Raw genomic sequence first — 18,500 nt, 5'->3', positions numbered from 1 at the left:
CCAGAAACTCTCTTCAGCATTAGCACAAATGAAGCTTGGGTATACTTACTACAGTGGTACCTCGGGTTACAGACGCTTCGGGTTACGTGATTTCAGGTTGCGTACAGTGGTACCTCGGGTTACAAACGCTTCAGGTTACAAACTCTGCTAACCCAGAAATAGTACCTCAGGTTAAGAACTTTGCTTCAGGGTGAGAACAGAAATAGCGTGGTGGCGGCCTGGTGGAAGCAGGAACCCCCATTAACTAAAGTCAAATGGTCAAAGGCCTGGAAATGATGCCTTATGAGGAACGGCTTAGGGAGCTGGGTATGTTTAGCCTGGAGAAGAGCAGGTTAAGGGGTGATATGATAGCCATGTTCAAATATATAAAAGGATGTCATATAGAGGAGGGAGAAAGGTTGTTTTCTGCTGCTCCAGAGAAGCGGACACGGAGCAATGGATTCAAACTACAAGAAAGAAGATTCCACCTAAACATTAGGAAGAACTTCCAGACAGTAAGAGCTGTTCGGCAGTGGAATTTGCTGCCAAGGAGTGTGGTGGAGTCTCCTTCTTTGGAGGTCTTTAAGCAGAGGCTTGACAGGCATATGTCAAGAATGCTTTGATGGTGTTTCCTGCTCAGCAGGGGGTTGGACTGGATGGCCCTTGTGGTCTCTTCCAACTCTACGATTCTATGATTCTATGAAAGTGGTGCTTCAGGTTAAGGTTAAGAACAGACCTCCAGAATGAATTAAGTTCTTAACCAGAGGTACGGTACCACTGTACTATGGGAAACCTGGAAGTACCAGAAAGGGTTACTTCTGGGTTTCGCCGCTTGCGCATGCGCAGAAGCTCCAAATCGCATCACGCGCGTGTGCAGACGCAGCACTGCAGAATATGAACACTGTGGGTTGCGGACATGCCTCTGCCACAGATTACATCCGCAACCCAAGGTTCCACTGTACACTGTTTTGCATCACCAAAGTGGCTGCACATGATCACTAATCTTAGAGGCAGCTGTTTGTCATTCCAGTCATAACAGTTGTACTGCTAATAAGGGTGGTGATTATGGAAGACAATTTCAGGCCCAAATTAAGGAACTGGCTTCACAGGGGCCATCTTCAAATTCCTCATTGGCTACCTTATGGAGCTGAAAATCTATCTGACAGAAGTGTAACTTGGACCTTGATTGTTCAGTTCTCTTTCTGACACAGTTGCAACATGAATACCAAAAGAAACATGGCAATCTCTGGAACTGAATAAGTATGAAATGGAATCTCTTAAAATGCCTATACAGGTTCTTTTGTATCTTCTCGGTTGTATATCTATACTGAAAAAATGGATGCAAGATTTAAAAAGAAATCACATCATTTTTTAAAAAAAGTTTTAAGAAATTATTCGTAGTTTCAAGCACCAAGAAACTTTCAGACAGAAACATGAGAATGCCGATGTTGAAATTATAACAATTTAATGATTTTGGAGAGGGAAAAGCATACAGAACTGAGCTACTGTAGTTGTATTTGTTATTGGCATCAGAAATCTTGATTTTATGAGGCAACATAGCACATTTTTATGCTAAAAATCCGAGCTGGACATGTAAATAAATGTTACATTTATACTGTAAGGAAATACATGTACCCTTGAAGCAACCTTTTCAGCAGAAAAAGTAATTTAATATTCTCACCACATGAAAAGTGATCACTATGGGAATAGCACAGCTGTTAAAACCCAAGTCAGATTTTATTAAATCATCAAACCTGTTTATGTAAAGCAGGGCTCTTAAAATGACCACAATGAGGAAATCATTTCCTAACACATCTCTCCCCATCCCTCCCAATTTTTTTTTCAGAAACTTGAAACAGGGAAAAGGTTCCATCTGCATTTTACTTCCACACTTCGGGCACGGGCATGGAAAAGAAAGTCAAAGCATTTCTATCGTTTCAGTTGTATCAGTCATGTCAGCTAATTCTCACATAGCAGAAGGGGGAGGCACCGGGACTGAGGCAATGGGGGCTTGCCTGAAGCCTCTTAATATGTTCACAGATGAAGTAATATTTGAACCAGAGGCTTCCTGGCTCACAGCTCATGCTCTCATACATTATGAGGAATTTGAAGAGCAAATGTCAGGAAGGTTCTTGTAGTCTTGACAAAGTACAGCAGTTATATTAGCAAGACTGACTGGCATTCCATTGCAAGAGGCGAATTTATAGCAAGAAAGGCTCCTTGTTTTTATAAGGCCTTTCTTATACTATGTCCCTGACCCCAACCCAATCCCCAAAACCACCTTGGAAGGCCTTAGATATTTAAAATTGGCGTATGAAGGATGCGCTGTTGTTTTCTGGAATTAAAGAGAAATGCCGGCAATGAATCTGGCATGACTGAAATAATAGCACTTAACGTGTGAGCCAGATTATGAGTCAGGCCTACTCAGCATTCACAGCAATATATCCCAGTCCAGGTGATTGCTTAAACATGGACTTACCCCAGAAAACTGCTGTAGAACTGAAAAGGCCTCAAAGGCTGATTGTGAACGTATGTTTGATTTAGTCTATACTAAATGTCAAACTTCTGAGTAAGAAGAAGCCAAATGATGAGAATAATTCATTACACTGGTGCATGTTTGCATAGTGTACTCTGGTTAGCATGTATGTGTCATTTGCCAAAGTATGATAGAGAAGGATTAAGGAAGAAGAAAAGGAATGGGCTTCTGGGTGTGAGGGGAGAAAATGAATACAGGGCAGCTAAAGAGTTCATTTGGGGCCAGCCAGCTGTAAGGGTCAATCAGCCTCCTTCGGGGGCACAATCAGAAGGAGCGAGTGATAGATAAAGGCAGAAATTGATACCTGAAAGTTGCAATAAGATTTTAAAAAACGGCCTTGGTCCAGCATACCTGAAGGAGCGTCTCCACCCCATCATTCTGCCCAGACACTGAGATTCAGCGCTGAGGGGCCTTCTGGCGGTTCCCTCCCTGCGAGGTTACAGGGAACCAGGCAGAGGGCCTTCTCGGTAGTGGCACCCGCCCTGTGGAACGCCCTCCCATCAGATGTCAAAGAGATAAACAACTACCTGACGTTTAGAAAACATCTGAAGGCAGCCCTGTTTAGGGAAGTTTTTAATGTTTGATGCTGTGTTGTTTTTAATATTCGGTTGGAAGCTGCCCAGAGTGGCTGGGGAAACCCAGCCAGATGGGCGGGGTATAAATAATAAAAGTATTAGCCCTAGCAAGTGGGCAGTGGATTTGGGTTCCACCTCAGACAGAAAAATATTTTGGCTAGTACTGAGCTCATATTCACCCTGAGCTTGAGGCTAGGCCAATAGGGGAAAGTGGCAGATTTCAGCAAACAGAATGAGGGCTTTTTTGGAGAATATCTTAGAAGTGCAGAAACTGCCGTAGTGCATGATCTCCCCAATGCTTTTCCAGAAACAATAGAAGCATAGGACCAAGGGGAGTCCATTAGAGCTCCTTTCCACACTAACATTTGCTCTGCTAGGAACTAGAACAAAATGAGCAGGGAAAGAAGCTATGGGGTGGGTTCTTTCCAGCCAACACTGAATGTCTGCCATTTCCAGAGTGATAAGGAAAGGATCCATGCTACAGAGGTTTCCACATTCCTAAGCCTATCCAAAGTGGCTTAGCAACAAACCAGACAATTATTACTTAGCTGCAAGCACTATCAATCACTGGAAAGGAGTGGAAGAAGATACATGTTACATCAACTGAGACATGGAAGTCAGAGAAGGGCCCACTTCTATAAAATGAAAAGAGTGACGGACCATGGATCCTGATCTATTACGGTGAAGGGAGCACCAACAATCTCACCTGTCTGCCTTCTTGCTTGCAAACAATCCAGGGGGGGTCGCATGGCCTGTCAGCTTCTTTCTCCTACAAGTGCTGCCCTCAGTGGTGAGGAAGGTGGCTTCAAAACTAGAATTAGTTGGCTTTTGCCTGGCTTTGACTCTGGCTACTTTTGCCTGGCTTTGACTCTGGCTACTTTTGGTCTTCCTGCCTTCCACACTCCCACTTGCCACCACTGCCAACACAAATTCTGGGTTTGGAAGGAGGAGAGATGGTGGTAATGAGGCAGGCCACCTCCGTTGACAGCTGGACTCACCTCCATTAGAAAGACTTTGTGAAGGACACACACACACACACACACACACACACATATATATATATAATCTCACATTTCTTTTTAAAAAATTGTAAATGACTGCCTGTAACAATGGTGACAGCGTCAGGGTTATTTTCGTTCAATGCAGAGCTAAAAAATGAAGATATTATTCACCACCATGGTAGAACAAATCACGTCAAAGTGCAAGTAGATAAATAGGTACCGCTACAGCGGGAAGGTAAACAGCGTTTCCGTGTGCTGCTCTGGTTCGCCAGAAGTGGCTTTGTCATGCTGGCCACATGACCCGGAAGCTGTACGCCGGCTCCCTCGGCCAATAATGCGAGATGAGTGCCGCAACCGCAGAGTCAGTCGCGACTGGACCTAATGGTCAGGGGTCCCTTTACCTTTACCTTTAGAACATTACTTAAGATTATTAGTTAGTAGCACAATGCTCAACACTTACATAAAGTACATATCTCAAAATAAATAAAGGAAAGGCTTGCATGTAAAAAAATGCAACGGTGACAAAGCAGAAGCATTGTTTTGAGAAAAAACACTTTACGTTAAAAACCAAACTTACTCTGGGGGAACAGGCAGTGCATTTGTCAAAAGCCAGGCTGACGGGAAGGACGTTATCAAATCTTGATAAAAACCCTCGAATCTGCAAGTCAAAAAGATAGGCAGCAATATGATATGAATTATTTTGCTGGCTGAGTTTTGCAAGCACCATTTTTTGAAAAAAAAAGTACAGCCAAGATGCCCATTATTTGTGGTACAAGTACGGTACACAGACTTCAGCAGGCCTTTCTGCTGAAACGGACTTGGCACATGATATGTTTTGATTTGTGCAGGTAGAAGGACTAGCGAGCATTTTTATCTCACTGTACTGTATACAGAAACAGCACCACCTGGAGTCGAAACCTCTTGACTGCAGCAAGCAACAATTGAGAGAAGAAAGCATGATGACTATTGCTACTGAATGTATTGTTCAGGTTCTTGCTCTGCAGCCATTCTGAAATGGAAAAGGTGCACACACGCCTGTTTCCTGCTGCTTGATACTAACCAATTCTGTGTATTACAGAAGTTTTGTGTGCAACTGAAATTTCCAGTCAGCCAGCCAGCTTTAATAAGCCCTTTAGGAGAAACAAAGAAGGTAATGTGATCCTGTGGACCAATAAAAGGGATCACCTTTCCTAGTTTTATCTCTTTCCTCCTCAGTGGCTAAAACAGTAATCGCACTGAAGCAAGTTTTGTGGCCGACATCTGTGTGTTCTTAAAAGCAGGGTTTCATTTTCTTTAAAAAACAAAGAAACCATGATTGAGCAGAATCATTAATCCACAATGGAGCACCGGACCAGTTATTACAGGTATTTGTTTACAGTAGTTCAATTGCTACTCTGATTGTGAATACGGCATCCACAGATCTATCAAATCCTTTTCCAATCCTATAAGAGTAAAGGATCAAACACTTCAATTCTAAATGTCTTTTTTTGGGGGGGGCGGGGTGTGTGTAACCGTATTTGAATATTTTAACTGCATGATGCAAACCATAGTACCTTCCCAAACTCACTAGTTACATTGCACATTGTTATTTAAATTATGGTATCCTTAGTCAGATTCTTTTGCAACTGGAACAATATTCTAGTACTATTATATAAACCAGCTTATTTTAAGAATACACTTATATAAACAGTAACAGACTGAACATGACTGTGTTAAAGTATATATTCAGAAAATCAGCCTATATGAATTTGACATATGCCTTCTTACTTCAATCAGTATTTGATATAGTGCTACTGTTTATGTGACTTACATCTTACCCTGCACCAATATGGCCAGTGCAAGAGGGATGTCCCCTTTTAATTTTGAAGTGTCTTTAAAGGAAACAAATTTATTGAACTGGTTCTTTAATTAGGTACTATCTATCTTGTTTTGTAATCTTTTTTTAAAAAAAACATTATCAAAACAACAGTGGGTATTTTATTCTGAAGCAAAAACTGTGGGCAAATAATGAACTGAGCTGATATTAAGATGTTGAAGAGGGCATGTAGTAAGAAAAAGAAAAATTAAATACTAAATTACGGTAAAACCCATCCAGGCTTTGAAAGCTAGGTGACTCTGGGCTGCTCAATGCTTCTCCGCCTAACCTACAACCACAGGGTTGTACTGAGCATTAAAGGGGGGGGGGGGACACACACCATATATGCCACCTTGAGCTCTTTGGAGGAAAAGGTGGGATATAAATGAAATAAATAAAGAATATAAACAAATGAAATCAATCAACAAATTAAATAAATAGATAGATAGGTGATAGATAGATAAAATCTCTGCCACAGAAGGTTCAGAGTTACAACCCTTAAGAATTTCTCTGCTAAAAAGGAAATAATTTTACTAATAATTTTTGTGATATAGTTCTGTGTGTTTGTGTCCAGTTTGCGAAACATTCAGAGAAGATGACTGCTTCGCAGCAAGAAGACCTTAAAGGACAAAAAGAAAAATACTACTATGAGAGGGGAAAAATCGAATTAATTAGCTTCTGGTCCACCACCTACATTTGCCCTGATTCAGATAAGCATAAGAAGAGAGAGATCTGGCCCAAAGAAAGCTCTCCCTCCTAATTCTAAATGGATATGCCAGCAGGAAAGCATTTGTGAAAACAATGAGGAAAAAAGAAAACTGACCATAAAGGATAACATGTTGCATTATTGTACAATCAACTCTTGAAAACGCGCGCACACACAAACCCTGATGGTTTCTTAGTACTTTGCACAACTTAGCTTTTACAAGCTAGTCCTATCTCAATCTATTTCCTTGCTGAAAAGAGCAAAAGGGTAGTTTTGAAAACTTTAACAGCACTAACAAGTAACAGGAGAATTGTCAGGGCCACTTAAGAGGCAGCATCCATTGGCGACTTTAAAAACCAATAGTAATTCCACTTTTTAAAAAACCCCAAAACTAGTCTTTGTAGTAATAATTAGTTCAATTATCAAGAATTAAAAAGGAAAGCTCTTGCATACACTGGATGTCATAGCAAGTGGATTTAACTAGTTAACAATATTGGGTTACATCCAACTAAATCATTGCATGCCCAGAACGTCTCCTGGAAGTACAGCAGAACTTAACCCTCCACCTCAATGCTCTTCAAATCTGCTTTGTGGGGTGTGCCTTCCAACCCTCTGAAGCAGATTTAGGGACAGCTGAGGGGGCTCAAATAAGGCAAAGGAGGAGGAGGAAGTTATATTGCAGATGCAACATTTATTCTCCTTGTGCAATAATTGAGCTGGATATCATCTTTAGTAAGGGGATGGGGCGAACCTCAGGCTCAAGGGCAGCCCTAGCCCTCAAAACCCTCCACAGACCACATCCCCTCTCCTCTCCCTACTTCCAGGGGAGACATACCACATACCAACCTGGATTCGCACTGGGAAGGCAACTTATCATGGCTTAGCTCCAGGCGGCGCAGCAGCAGCAGCAGCCAGATCAAGAGAGGTGCAAAGAAACCAGAACTTTTACTGTGAGTACTGTCATGGTCGCAAACTCATGCTTAGCCATGGGTTCAGTGTTATATGCCAAGTGGGTCTATTTGACACATATCTATATCAGGACATAGCAAGTCAATGGCATTTATTTCTGGTTTACTAACCTGATGTGGCACAAGCCCAAGAGAGGTGGGAGGTTCATTCATTCTGTCATCGCTACTGCTGGCAATGGCATAGCCACTAACAAAAGGGGGGGGGAATGAGATGTATTCAGTTATTTTATTCCATTTATTAATCATCTAAATTATTATTTTGATTAACTAATTTTATTAATGTTTTGTGAAAACATGACTCCACCCACACAATTATGACTTACCCTTCTGGGTGCTGCAAAATGGATACCATTAATTCCACAGCAAGGGCTCCTGCTATCATGGCTAATCCTGGTCGACTCACTGTGCACTGCTGATCTAATGTCCGATCCCTGGTGGACTACAAAAGAATGCAGCTCTCACAATGTTATACTTCCAAGTTCTTTTTATCTGCATAATTGCGCGAAATGTTTTAAAGGCTATCTTTTAAAACGAATGCTAACAAATGGACCACTGTGCTCTCAGGGGAAATATGTATATATATATAATGATTTTAAAGTAATATTCTTGATAATAATAATTAAAAAAACACTGAAAGGTTGCAGAGACAGATTGTATTAAAAATCAAGAACTATAAAATACAATAACACCATAAGTTGCAATTCACATCAATTATACTTACATCTCCTGGTGCCACAACGTCATTGCAGAAGTAGCAACCGAGTTTGTAACCAGGGATATTTGAAAAGAGCGATGATCCCAGAAGATCGGCTGAAGCTGAAGGATTATTGCAGGGAGAATCGCCCACCTCTTGACACTTTGGCTTCTTCAGTCCATGTCTCATCACAACAAAGGTGTCAAATCCCAGGGCAGCATTGATTACCAGCTGTACAAAGCAATGAAAAGTATAGAAAGTGATAATCAAATTAAATGCAGTTGAACAAGCGAAAACCTATTTATTATGGGGTAAAAATTACAGAAATGAATTACAGACATATGACAATACTGTATATTATAAATATTGTTTACAAAATAAGTTATTGATCGACAAAATAAGGCAGGGGTCCCCAAACTAAGGCCCGGGGGCCGGATGCAGCCCAATCGCCTTCTAAATCCGGCCCGCGGACGGTCTGGGAATCAGCATGTTTTTACATGAGTAGAATGTGTCCTTTTATTTAAAATGCATCTCTGGGTTATTTGTAGGGCATAGGAATACGTTCATATTTTTTTCCAAAATATAGTCCGGCCCCCCCTAAGGTCTGAGGGACAGTGGACCGGCCCCCTGCTGAAAAAGTTTGCTGACCCCTGAAATAAGTTATTGATAATGCTACTACATTATGGGTAGCCAACATGGCACCCAGATGTTTTGACTCTAACTCTTACCTGCCACAGCCAGGATGACCAGTGATCAGGGATGATGGGAGCTGGAGGCCAACAACATCTGGAGAACACATTGGCTGCCCCTGTGTTATATGAAGGAGCCTTGGACATATACCCTTAGGCTATTAGCAGAAGTACTGTATATTCTTGCGTATAAGACTACTTTTTAACCCAGGGAAATCTTCTCAAAAGTTGGGGGTCGTCTTATACGCTGGGTCGTATTTCTTATAAGGCGAGTATATCCCAAACTCTATATTTTAAACTGGAAAAGTTGGGGGTCGTCTTATACGCCCAGTCGTCTTATATGCCGAATATACAGTACATAAATACCTTAAGAAATTATTAATATTTATTCAATTTTTACAAGCCAAATTAAAGTTATGAAAACAAAATTAAAAGAGGAAAAAACTGGAAGCAGCAGAAGACCAGATCAAAACTCTAAGCTATATATTTTAATAAAATACAATCCATATTATCCTTTGCCAGGCAAGTATGCAGAGATATGTTCCTGGATACCACTCCTCTTCAAAATATTGGGATATATATAGAGGGTCTTGCCATAAAAGCCAGCCAGAAATGTGATTATAATAGTCTGAAAACTTCTAATGCACAAATGGAACTGAGCATGTCACACTATTTTTTAACACTGACAACCAAGCTGTTTCAGTCTGAGGGAGATTCCAAGCAGAAGATAAGAGCATTAAGTCACTGGGAAATGTTTACAGTTGAAGGGTTTGATTCGTGTTAAAACAGCAACTGCAAATGCTTTTGAATGGCCACCACATACAATGCGCCACTTACATCATGGCCTCTGGGATACTAATGAAGTAGGATACCTTTCTCTTGCTGGCTGCAATAACAGCAGGAAGCCACCGGCTTTCCCTGGTGTCCATTAACAAAAAGATGACATCATGGGCATCAATGAGCTCCTCCAGCTGTGTCACATCCTTGCGGGCCTGCTCCAAGGTGACGTCAGAAAAATTTACTGGGTGACCTGGCATTGGGATACTCATATTAAAACCTTCAGCATTCTAAAAAATGAAGTGGAAAGAAAAGAGTAACATAGATATCTTCACACAGAATACAACTTTTAACCATAATTAGGTAAACTCACGTTAGTATGTTTGGTTATTTCATGTAATTAAGCCAGCAGGCGCCAGCAAAATTGCAATACAGAGGAGGATAGAACCATTTTAATCATCATAACATAGAATATTTCATCTGCATTTAGAATCGCACCCGGGTTGCAGTTGTGGCTGCTTTAAAGAGAGTGAGGGCCATTTCATAAAGGTCCCCTATTATTGGACAGCTGTTTTAAGAATAATTAACGAAGAGTTGATTGTGCCTTCACAAAACAAAACAAAAAAGCAAGCCATACATTTGTGTAAACATTAAGAGCCTTCCTGGAGACTATAGTTTTCCTGATGGAATTCTCTGCTGTCACTAATCTACCCAGATGATGTTACCCCCTGTATGCACTCCTCATTGTCAGGAAATCCTCATTTTCCTTCCAGAAGAAAATAGTCATTCTCACACCAGCAAGCCTGGCTCTTTTGTATGCTATACTACAGCATCACTATCAAGGACATTAACAGGATGGTGCCCGTGACATTACTAGCTACATACCTCCGCTATTTTGAATGGCCTGCCCATTTTTCACTGTGTTCTGCTTGTCTCCCACTACCCACCACATACCTAACTCTATCCAGGACACAAACACATGCCCTCCGCAGGGAGCAAAGCAGCCAGCAAAAACCAGAGTAGGGCCTCAGCAGAAGCATCAACACTATCAACAAGAAAATCCCCCACAGCATTCAAGAACTGCTGGATTCCGTATGTCTCTGGAGGCAGAGAACAGCCCTGTTGTCACAGCACACTGGAGGTAGCGCCACGGTGAAGATATTCTCCAAAACCACCTCCAAGAGCACCTCTGTCAGCTTGGCCAGGAAAGCTGATGGGCAATGGGTTGGGAGGTACACCAGCAGCATCCATACTCAGGTTCAGTGAATTACGGCACATGTCAAAACAGTATTTTAGTACACAGAGCACACTCTGATTTGCTAGTTAAAAGAAGATAGTATTTCAAAAATAACCTTGTTATTCGTGTGTACAAGCAGGCAAATGGGTTTCATTTTAAAATAACACATTTTAAAACGCAGGGTGACCTAAGACTGCATATAAGATATTGTTAATGCAAAGCTCAGATTTGTTGTGTAGTTGAGCTTATTGACCAGTAGATGGCATAAGAAAAACATATTACAGTGGTACCTCGACTTACGAAGACGATCCGTACCGCGGCAGTCTTCGTAAGTCGAGGTTTTCGGATGTCGAAGCGCCGCTACGGCGCATGCGCAAAGTGTGATTTCGCGCTTCTGCGCATGCGCAGAACGTGCGCACCAGGTGCGCGCTACAAAAGAACTTCCGGGGGTTGTCGACTTTGGAAGTCGAAACCTTCGGAAGTCGAAGCATTCGGATGTCAAGGTATGACTGTACTGTATTTCAAATCGCAGAGAACCTTTCAGTAGCATGGAAAAGTACCTTTAAAAAAACCACAGGTGGTTTTATCCAACACAGTGCTTCTGAAAGATGGGCAAAGTAGATCTACTAAGGATTGTTGCCCACAGAAGTGGGGGGCGTTTAGTGTGGTTAAGAAGTTTGAGTAAGGTTAAAAAAAAAAAGGTAAAGGACCCCTGGACGGTTAAGGCCAGTCAAAGGCCATTACCAGAATTTCCTGCATGCAAAGGGAACACCTAAGCCCACAGCATACTCCTAATACTCCAACCATGATTAGGAGATTTAGGGAAGTTACAGTATGATGGTCCCTCCAAAATGGAGCAGCCAGATCCCAAAAGCAGAGCACAAATAAGGCTGTTGATTACACAACAAAACCCAGGCACAGGGAGTGAGTTGGAGGATTCACAAGGCTGGGAAATTCAGTTCCGTTGAGTAAAAGCTGCCAATAATTACGAATGGAGAAATATTTTGTATAAGTGAGACGGTTGTGAGACTAATTAAAAAGCTCCAACTGCAATGAAAACCAATAATGAAACTGTTAAATCGAAACAGCTTCCATATGTCTAGTGCAGACAGAGCCTAATTATGACTGGTTTTATTATTCATTTTATTGTTCTTGCCACCCAGAGGAGTGAACTGATGGGGCAGAAATGTTTATATAAATAAAGCCTTGTGTCCAACAGTTCAGCTTGTGCAACCGGCTTCCACTTGCATAATGGAGCTTCCCTCTCCTCTCCAGCCCCGTGTGCACCCCGAAAATCTACTCCAAAGGGTTGGGGATCCTCTAGAGCAGATTTTGGCAGCAGACAGGGAGAGCAGAGGAAGGGCAAGTCCTGTTACACAGCAGAACTTCGTGCAAGCAGTGTTGAATAAAACCCAAAATACACGGTGCAGTCTTTCAGACAACACCTGTAGGGCTACTTTTCTTCCATCTTTCCATGGCTGCCTACTGTTTATGTGGTTGGACCTCATCCTGGTACCGTGTTTCTCATATTATAAGACACGTCTTATATTTATTTTTTCCTCAAAAAAACACACTATGGCTTATTTTCAAGGGATGTCTTATTTTTTTCCTCCTCCTCCTGCCGCGGCTGGCATTGCTGCTGCTCCTATCACTATGTCTTATTTTCGGGGTATGGCTTATATTCCTTGAATGCTTAAAAATCCTGCTATGGCTTATTTTATGGGGATGCCTTAAAATATGAGAAACAGGGTATAATCTTCTGATAAAGGGCGAGTTAGAAATGTAAATATACAAATAAATAAAACTGAGGAAGGTGCTGAATTTTCTACTTCATACTGCATGGCATCCTGGTTTAACAACTCCAGTTCCAGGTTTTCTCTGAGGAAAGTTGATGCTTGGATTAAAAGGCTTTCGGTCCAAGAAGAGGCAACAGTTAACGGGGAGGCATGCTATTCTTGCCAATTCCCATCTCAGCTGCAGCCCTGTCCCCCAAAATCTGTTCTAGACAGTTCCTGAGTCCCCAACATATCTTTTGGGGTATGTGTGCATGCGCTTGAAGAAGCAATTAGCAGATGCCTTTGTTGCAGCAGTCATACTAGAAAGATCAACTGGATTCCGCCAACATGTAATATTATTTTCCTGCAATTGCTGTCTGAAATAGTAAGCTGGTATGTCTACTCTCAAGCAAACATAATTAGAATTATCAGTCTGCAATTAAATGCATTCCAAGTAAGAGTCTCTAATAAGGCAGATATACCCTATATTTGCTATAAAGGGTATGGTGGTAGAGATTATTTTTATGTCTGTGTGAACAACACTCTGTGCTAAGTGACACTTTTCCTCTGTCACTTTATTTTGACGAAGAACTAAGCACAGCTAAATAGTGCTCAGTTTACTTTTCCTAAACTCTTCCTTTGTGCCTCGTTTTTCTTTTGATTGCTTCAAGCAGGTTTAATTTCAGTTCTTTTTCCGTGTAAATGACTAGCTGTCAAAGCTAGTCAGTCACTGTAACATCAGAATCATTTCCTTGTGGCTTAGTTCACTTTTGAAGAATGGGCTCGAGAAGAAATCCTAGGCCGTTATTGAAACTAATAGAGTGTTTTGATCATTAAATCACATCTCAATGCATTTTACTCACCACTCCTGGGAATATTTTTTGGAGTCTGTCTGCTGCTGCAAGTGCTTTGGACTTCCCTCCCCCGAGGCAGTCTTCAAATTCATAGAGTGGTTGCCGCACAGGGTTGGAATAAGAAATCTTTGCGTTGTCCACAAATGTGATCTTCCTGACTCCCCATCCCTGAGTGGAAAACCACAAGCAATGAAATAGTTCTTTGAGTAAGGCAAAAATTAGCACTAATCTATTTTAAAAAAAACATTTTATTTGTAAATTTGTATATCGCCTTTTATCCAAAGACACAGGGTGATTCACAACAAAAAAAAATTACAAAATGAGAACACAAAATACATAATATACAAAAACAAAACAAATAACCCTTCTCCCACAAACACATTTAAAAGGCTATAGAATGTTAATTGCCCAAAGGCCTAGTTATAAACGTTTTTGCCTCATGCCTAAAGATATGTAATGAAGGCCCCAGGCAAGCCTCCCTGGGGAGAGCACTCCACCAACAGGGAGCCACCACAGAAAAGGCCCGTTCTTGTGTTGCCATCTTCTGGACACACACTAAGTGTGGTCAGTACTGTAGTGTGCTCATTCCATATTCAATGACTCCTCAGAGAAATCCATCTCACACTTTGAGAACAATTATGCTATTTCAACTAATAGCAAATGTAAAACAGAAGAGCAGAATGGAATATATGCACTAATCACAGTTTATGTGTTATTTCTGTTAATCCCAGGAGTTAATACTCAGGACTCAGGTTGATATTTCACAAGCTGCACTACGCCACTAAAATTGCAGCTAAAAAACAAATAATGCAGCCAACTGAAAGAAACCATTTCCCTTCCAAACCCCTGCAGAAGGGTCATATGCACCTTAATCAGATAGTGTTTGTTTGTTAAGGTATAGTTTGGCAAATTTTGTACATCTCATTGCGAAGGATACGACGGCCCAGTCAGCTTCCTGCATGTTAACAACTCTTGCGTGAGCACACTTTTGAGCCTCCAGGGTAGGGGCTGTCAAAGAGAGAATCCCATGAACAGGAAGAAGAAAGGAGGACTCTTATCGGACACCTATTTTGCTTCATAGATACTTATACAAAATAATGGGACACCGTTTGAATATGTAGAGTAGCTTCAGTACTTGCCATCAAAGTTCTGGCTACACTACAACCCAGCGTACCAGCTCCTAGGAGAAGACACTTCACAGACACAACTTTTTCCAGGTCAAGAGTAGGCACTAACCGCCAACACATCAATTTAAGGTTAAGATCCACCGATGATTCAGCTAACCTATGAATTAAAATAGAACAGGAAGTTAAAGACTGGTTATGCTCGCCCCCTTCGGTTGAAATATCAGTACACCACTGACGCCCTTCATCTCCTCTCAGTAGCACCTTAGAGACCAACTAGGTTTGTCATTGGTATGAGCTTTCGTGTGCACGCACACTTCTTCAGATACACTGAAACAGAAGTCACCAGACCCTTATATATACCAGTAGTTGCTCTTCTATTCTTCATATTTAAAAATAGTTATTGTAAAATTGTTTAAGCTCTTCTGCAGGAATTAATTAAAAATTAAGGTCAAATTAGAATTTTTAATTATTATAAAGTTAATTAATATTATTTGAGCCAGTGGCTGGAATCCTTTCCTCACAAACATACCACTGACAGAGTCAATACTGGAAGGATTGTAAATTATGCCAATATTAAAGGGGAAACATAAAATGTATCCATACAATATCCGAATATGACCCTGTTGTAACACTATCTGATGCAATCTAGAGAAAAGAATGCTAATCTAAAATATTTATAAACAATTTTATAAAATCAAACTTGAAATAAAACTACTACCCAGCTAACTTGAATTCTTCAGCTGTCTGCAAAAATATTTTGCTACATACTCCAGCAAACTTCTGCAGGCCATTTTTTTCAGATTTCATGTATTTATTTAAAACTTAATTTAGCTTTTCATCTAAATATGAAAGCAGAATTTGGCATCAAAATTTATGAAAGTATCAGAATAATTGGAAGAGAAGCCCCAAATGGCTATGTTTAAGCTCTCCTCACAATTAGGGTGAAAATGTAGCAGGGAAACAGAACAGGCCATTTTTCAGCTGCAGATTTCCTGCTTGTTGTAACATAGAAGCCCTTATGATACTTTTCTAGTCTACAAAACCTCAAGTCTCCCAAGAACCCACAACTTTAATTTAAAAAGAAGGCTTTAAATCTCACCATCTAAGAAGGGAGGAAGAAAAACTTGAAAATGCATTGGTAAAATTGGTAAAATGCTGAAAGATCAGAAACAATGAACTATGAGGGGAAAGCCTTTCATCTTTTGGCATTTCTATAATTCTCTCTGTGCACAGTTTCCAGAGGCTGATGGGAGTTTCTCTCTACTAGCAGGAAACTATTTCAAAATTTAAATGCTGTAAAACGGCCAACCTTTTCATGACCTGCAGCTTGGCATCTGTTACGTTATGCAAATTATGTTCCTTTAAGTTAATGTAATAAACAAGTAGTTAACTGTGGTCTTCTGGCTCTGGGTTATATTTCCAATCTGACTCTCAAGGGAAGCTGCAATTGATGCTTCAGAGCCCCAAATACAAGGGAGGGAGGTAACAAATGATGAGAGATTTTCTGTTCCTAAAGCCAGATTGCATTTCCTACACAAGACTCATAAAACTTAATCAGCAGAATGTAATAGATGCTGTTATGTGAACTCAACTCAAGCCTCGCTGAAACAGAGCATGTCCACCATGTGTTCGCGGGCAGGATGTGGCCGAAGGATTGTGCTGAGTGTGCTCTAAGGTGCCCTCCCAGCTCATGGAAGACACCGATTAAGCAAAAAATGCCTTGCCAGTGCCCAGTGTGAGCTGAATGTACCCAGAATCCTTTGTAACAGGTAGGCCTCAAAAACCAATTGTGGAATGGATTCATTGAAGTTTGAAAGCCACCAGCACAGCTGTTGCACATAGCTCCCTTGCTAATACACAGGAGAACGTCTACTTACGTCCCACTCTACTTAGGCCCATTCCAAGTCGTGACCGCGGCAAACCCGGAAGTAAACACCGGGTTTGCAGCGATTCACGCACGTAAAGAAGCGGCTTCTGCCGTTTGCATATGCGCAGAAGGGGCTGCCGCCATCTGCACATGCACAGAAGCGGGCTGCCACTGAATGCGCCTGCGCACAACGGCGCTTCTACTATTGACCCATTTCGCCATAAGGACGGGGCTCCGGAACAGATCGTGGACGTGAGTAAAGGTTCTACTGAACTCCTTTTTCACATCTAGAGGCTTCTGTAGTTAGGAAGACTGCAATCCACAAGGTAATCAAGAACCAAGAGTCCTCAAACTGTCAAAGAAATGGGTATTGATAAGTAAGTACACAGAGTGACCTAACGGCGAAGAGATTCTTTAGGAAAAAATAAAAACAATTCTGTAGACAGTGAGTAAATAGTGAATGAGTCCATAATGCTAAGAGCTGGCTTCCTCAGCTACTTAAGTGGTATTCCCAACTTGTATTTCTTATCTTGCAAAGCTGCCTTTCAGAGTGTGAAGCCTTGTAATGTCACGTACCTTTTCGGGTCCATGCACTCGCTGAGATTGACCATTCTTGGGCCCATGCCTCCTTTTTGGTTTTTCTCCCATCCAACAGCTTTTGGACAACCTGCCTCAACATAGAAAAATAATTGTGTTGAAGAATACAAATGTTGCTCGAGACAGCAAAATTCCACTCATCTTAAGTGGCAAATTGTTAAAAGTTTGAGTAGTGGAGAACTACAGTTACATGACGTCACTACTGTAATTCCAAAGGTGTCCCATGTCAGTCTAGTGGCAACCTTGCAAAAAAGAAAAAAAGATATCGGCTGTTCTAGAATATATTGAAAAGTATTGCCAGACAATCCAAATGACAAGAATCCAGATTTCACTAGAACTTGCCATAAAAGTGAGTCTTTGGATGACAGAATATTTTATTGTGCAGCTGAGGACTTTATAGAGTAGCAATCTATAAAATAAATTTTAGCAAGCTTTACATTCTGAATCCAACACATGAGTGCAGATTAAGCTTTCATAATGCAGCAATTGACTGGCATTGTTACTAGTGGCAGCTATTTCATTTTTTTTTAGCAGTGCCTTATTTTAAAAGCTCAGTTGGGAGCCACTGTAGAAAAGGGGATACACAAAGAAGGGCCTCAGATGATGATCGTAGGGTCCAGGTTGGTTCATATGGGGAGAGGCGGTCATTGAGGCACTGCGGTCCTGAATCTTACTTCAGCACTGATGTGTCAGCATGCTCCACCATACCTGAGCTTAGAGGATGCAGGGCAGGCCATGGAACCCACACATCTTTGTTCTTCAGCACTGCATCACTGTTGCCTACTCCCAGTATCTGCTGCCTGACTCAGCTGCCTTCACTGCCCAACAGTAGGGTTGGCCTGGCTTAAAGAACTAAGACCCTGAATTATCCTTGGAACTGGCCTGGCAGCTAATATATAATTGGAGAACAGGACTTGCTGATGCTCCTGAAGCAAATAAAAAGGACTCTTAATGAAGTGATGGGTTCAGAAGGTTGTGTATAAATGGCAGGTGTGCCTTTTTCAGACAATAAAGCACAAGAAAGAAGGTAACTATGAAGTCAAACGAACGGCCCAAAACAAATTAAGAATCCTAGTAGGTGGTTGCCTCTAGCATGATCCCTGGCAATTAATGCCATAGAAACAAGGCTACCTTCACCTTCCTCTTGAACAGCTTTTTGTGAAAAGCTACGTTGATGAGTACACCATAATGGAAACAACAGAGGCATAAATGGTTTGCAAGTACAGGAAACACTTTCAAAACTGGCATATGATTTAGAGAGGG

The 18,500-nt window shown here is 41.3% G+C and overlaps 1 protein-coding gene across 1 annotated transcript in view; it reads right to left on the bottom strand.

Moving 5' to 3' along the window:
* The window catches only part of ATG7 (autophagy related 7), a 101,811-nt gene that overhangs the window by 72,430 nt on the left and 10,881 nt on the right, over positions 1 to 18,500 (bottom strand). Inside the window, exons 9-16 of the mRNA XM_035106218.3 lie at positions 17,217 to 17,307; positions 14,786 to 14,930; positions 13,656 to 13,814; positions 9,876 to 10,070; positions 8,342 to 8,545; positions 7,944 to 8,059; positions 7,732 to 7,807; positions 4,669 to 4,749 (exon numbers count right to left, since the gene is read on the bottom strand). Of these exons, the coding sequence (XP_034962109.2) occupies positions 4,669 to 4,749; positions 7,732 to 7,807; positions 7,944 to 8,059; positions 8,342 to 8,545; positions 9,876 to 10,070; positions 13,656 to 13,814; positions 14,786 to 14,930; positions 17,217 to 17,307 (1,067 nt within the window). The remainder of the gene's footprint in view (positions 1 to 4,668; positions 4,750 to 7,731; positions 7,808 to 7,943; positions 8,060 to 8,341; positions 8,546 to 9,875; positions 10,071 to 13,655; positions 13,815 to 14,785; positions 14,931 to 17,216; positions 17,308 to 18,500) is intronic.

Source organism: Zootoca vivipara, chromosome 2 (genome assembly GCF_965207765.1).
Source record: "Zootoca vivipara chromosome 2, rZooViv2.hap1.1, whole genome shotgun sequence".
Classification (NCBI taxonomy): Eukaryota; Metazoa; Chordata; class Lepidosauria; order Squamata; family Lacertidae; genus Zootoca; species Zootoca vivipara.
Note: the sequence above shows the minus strand (reverse complement) of the source record. Positions and strands in the feature narration are given on the sequence as shown.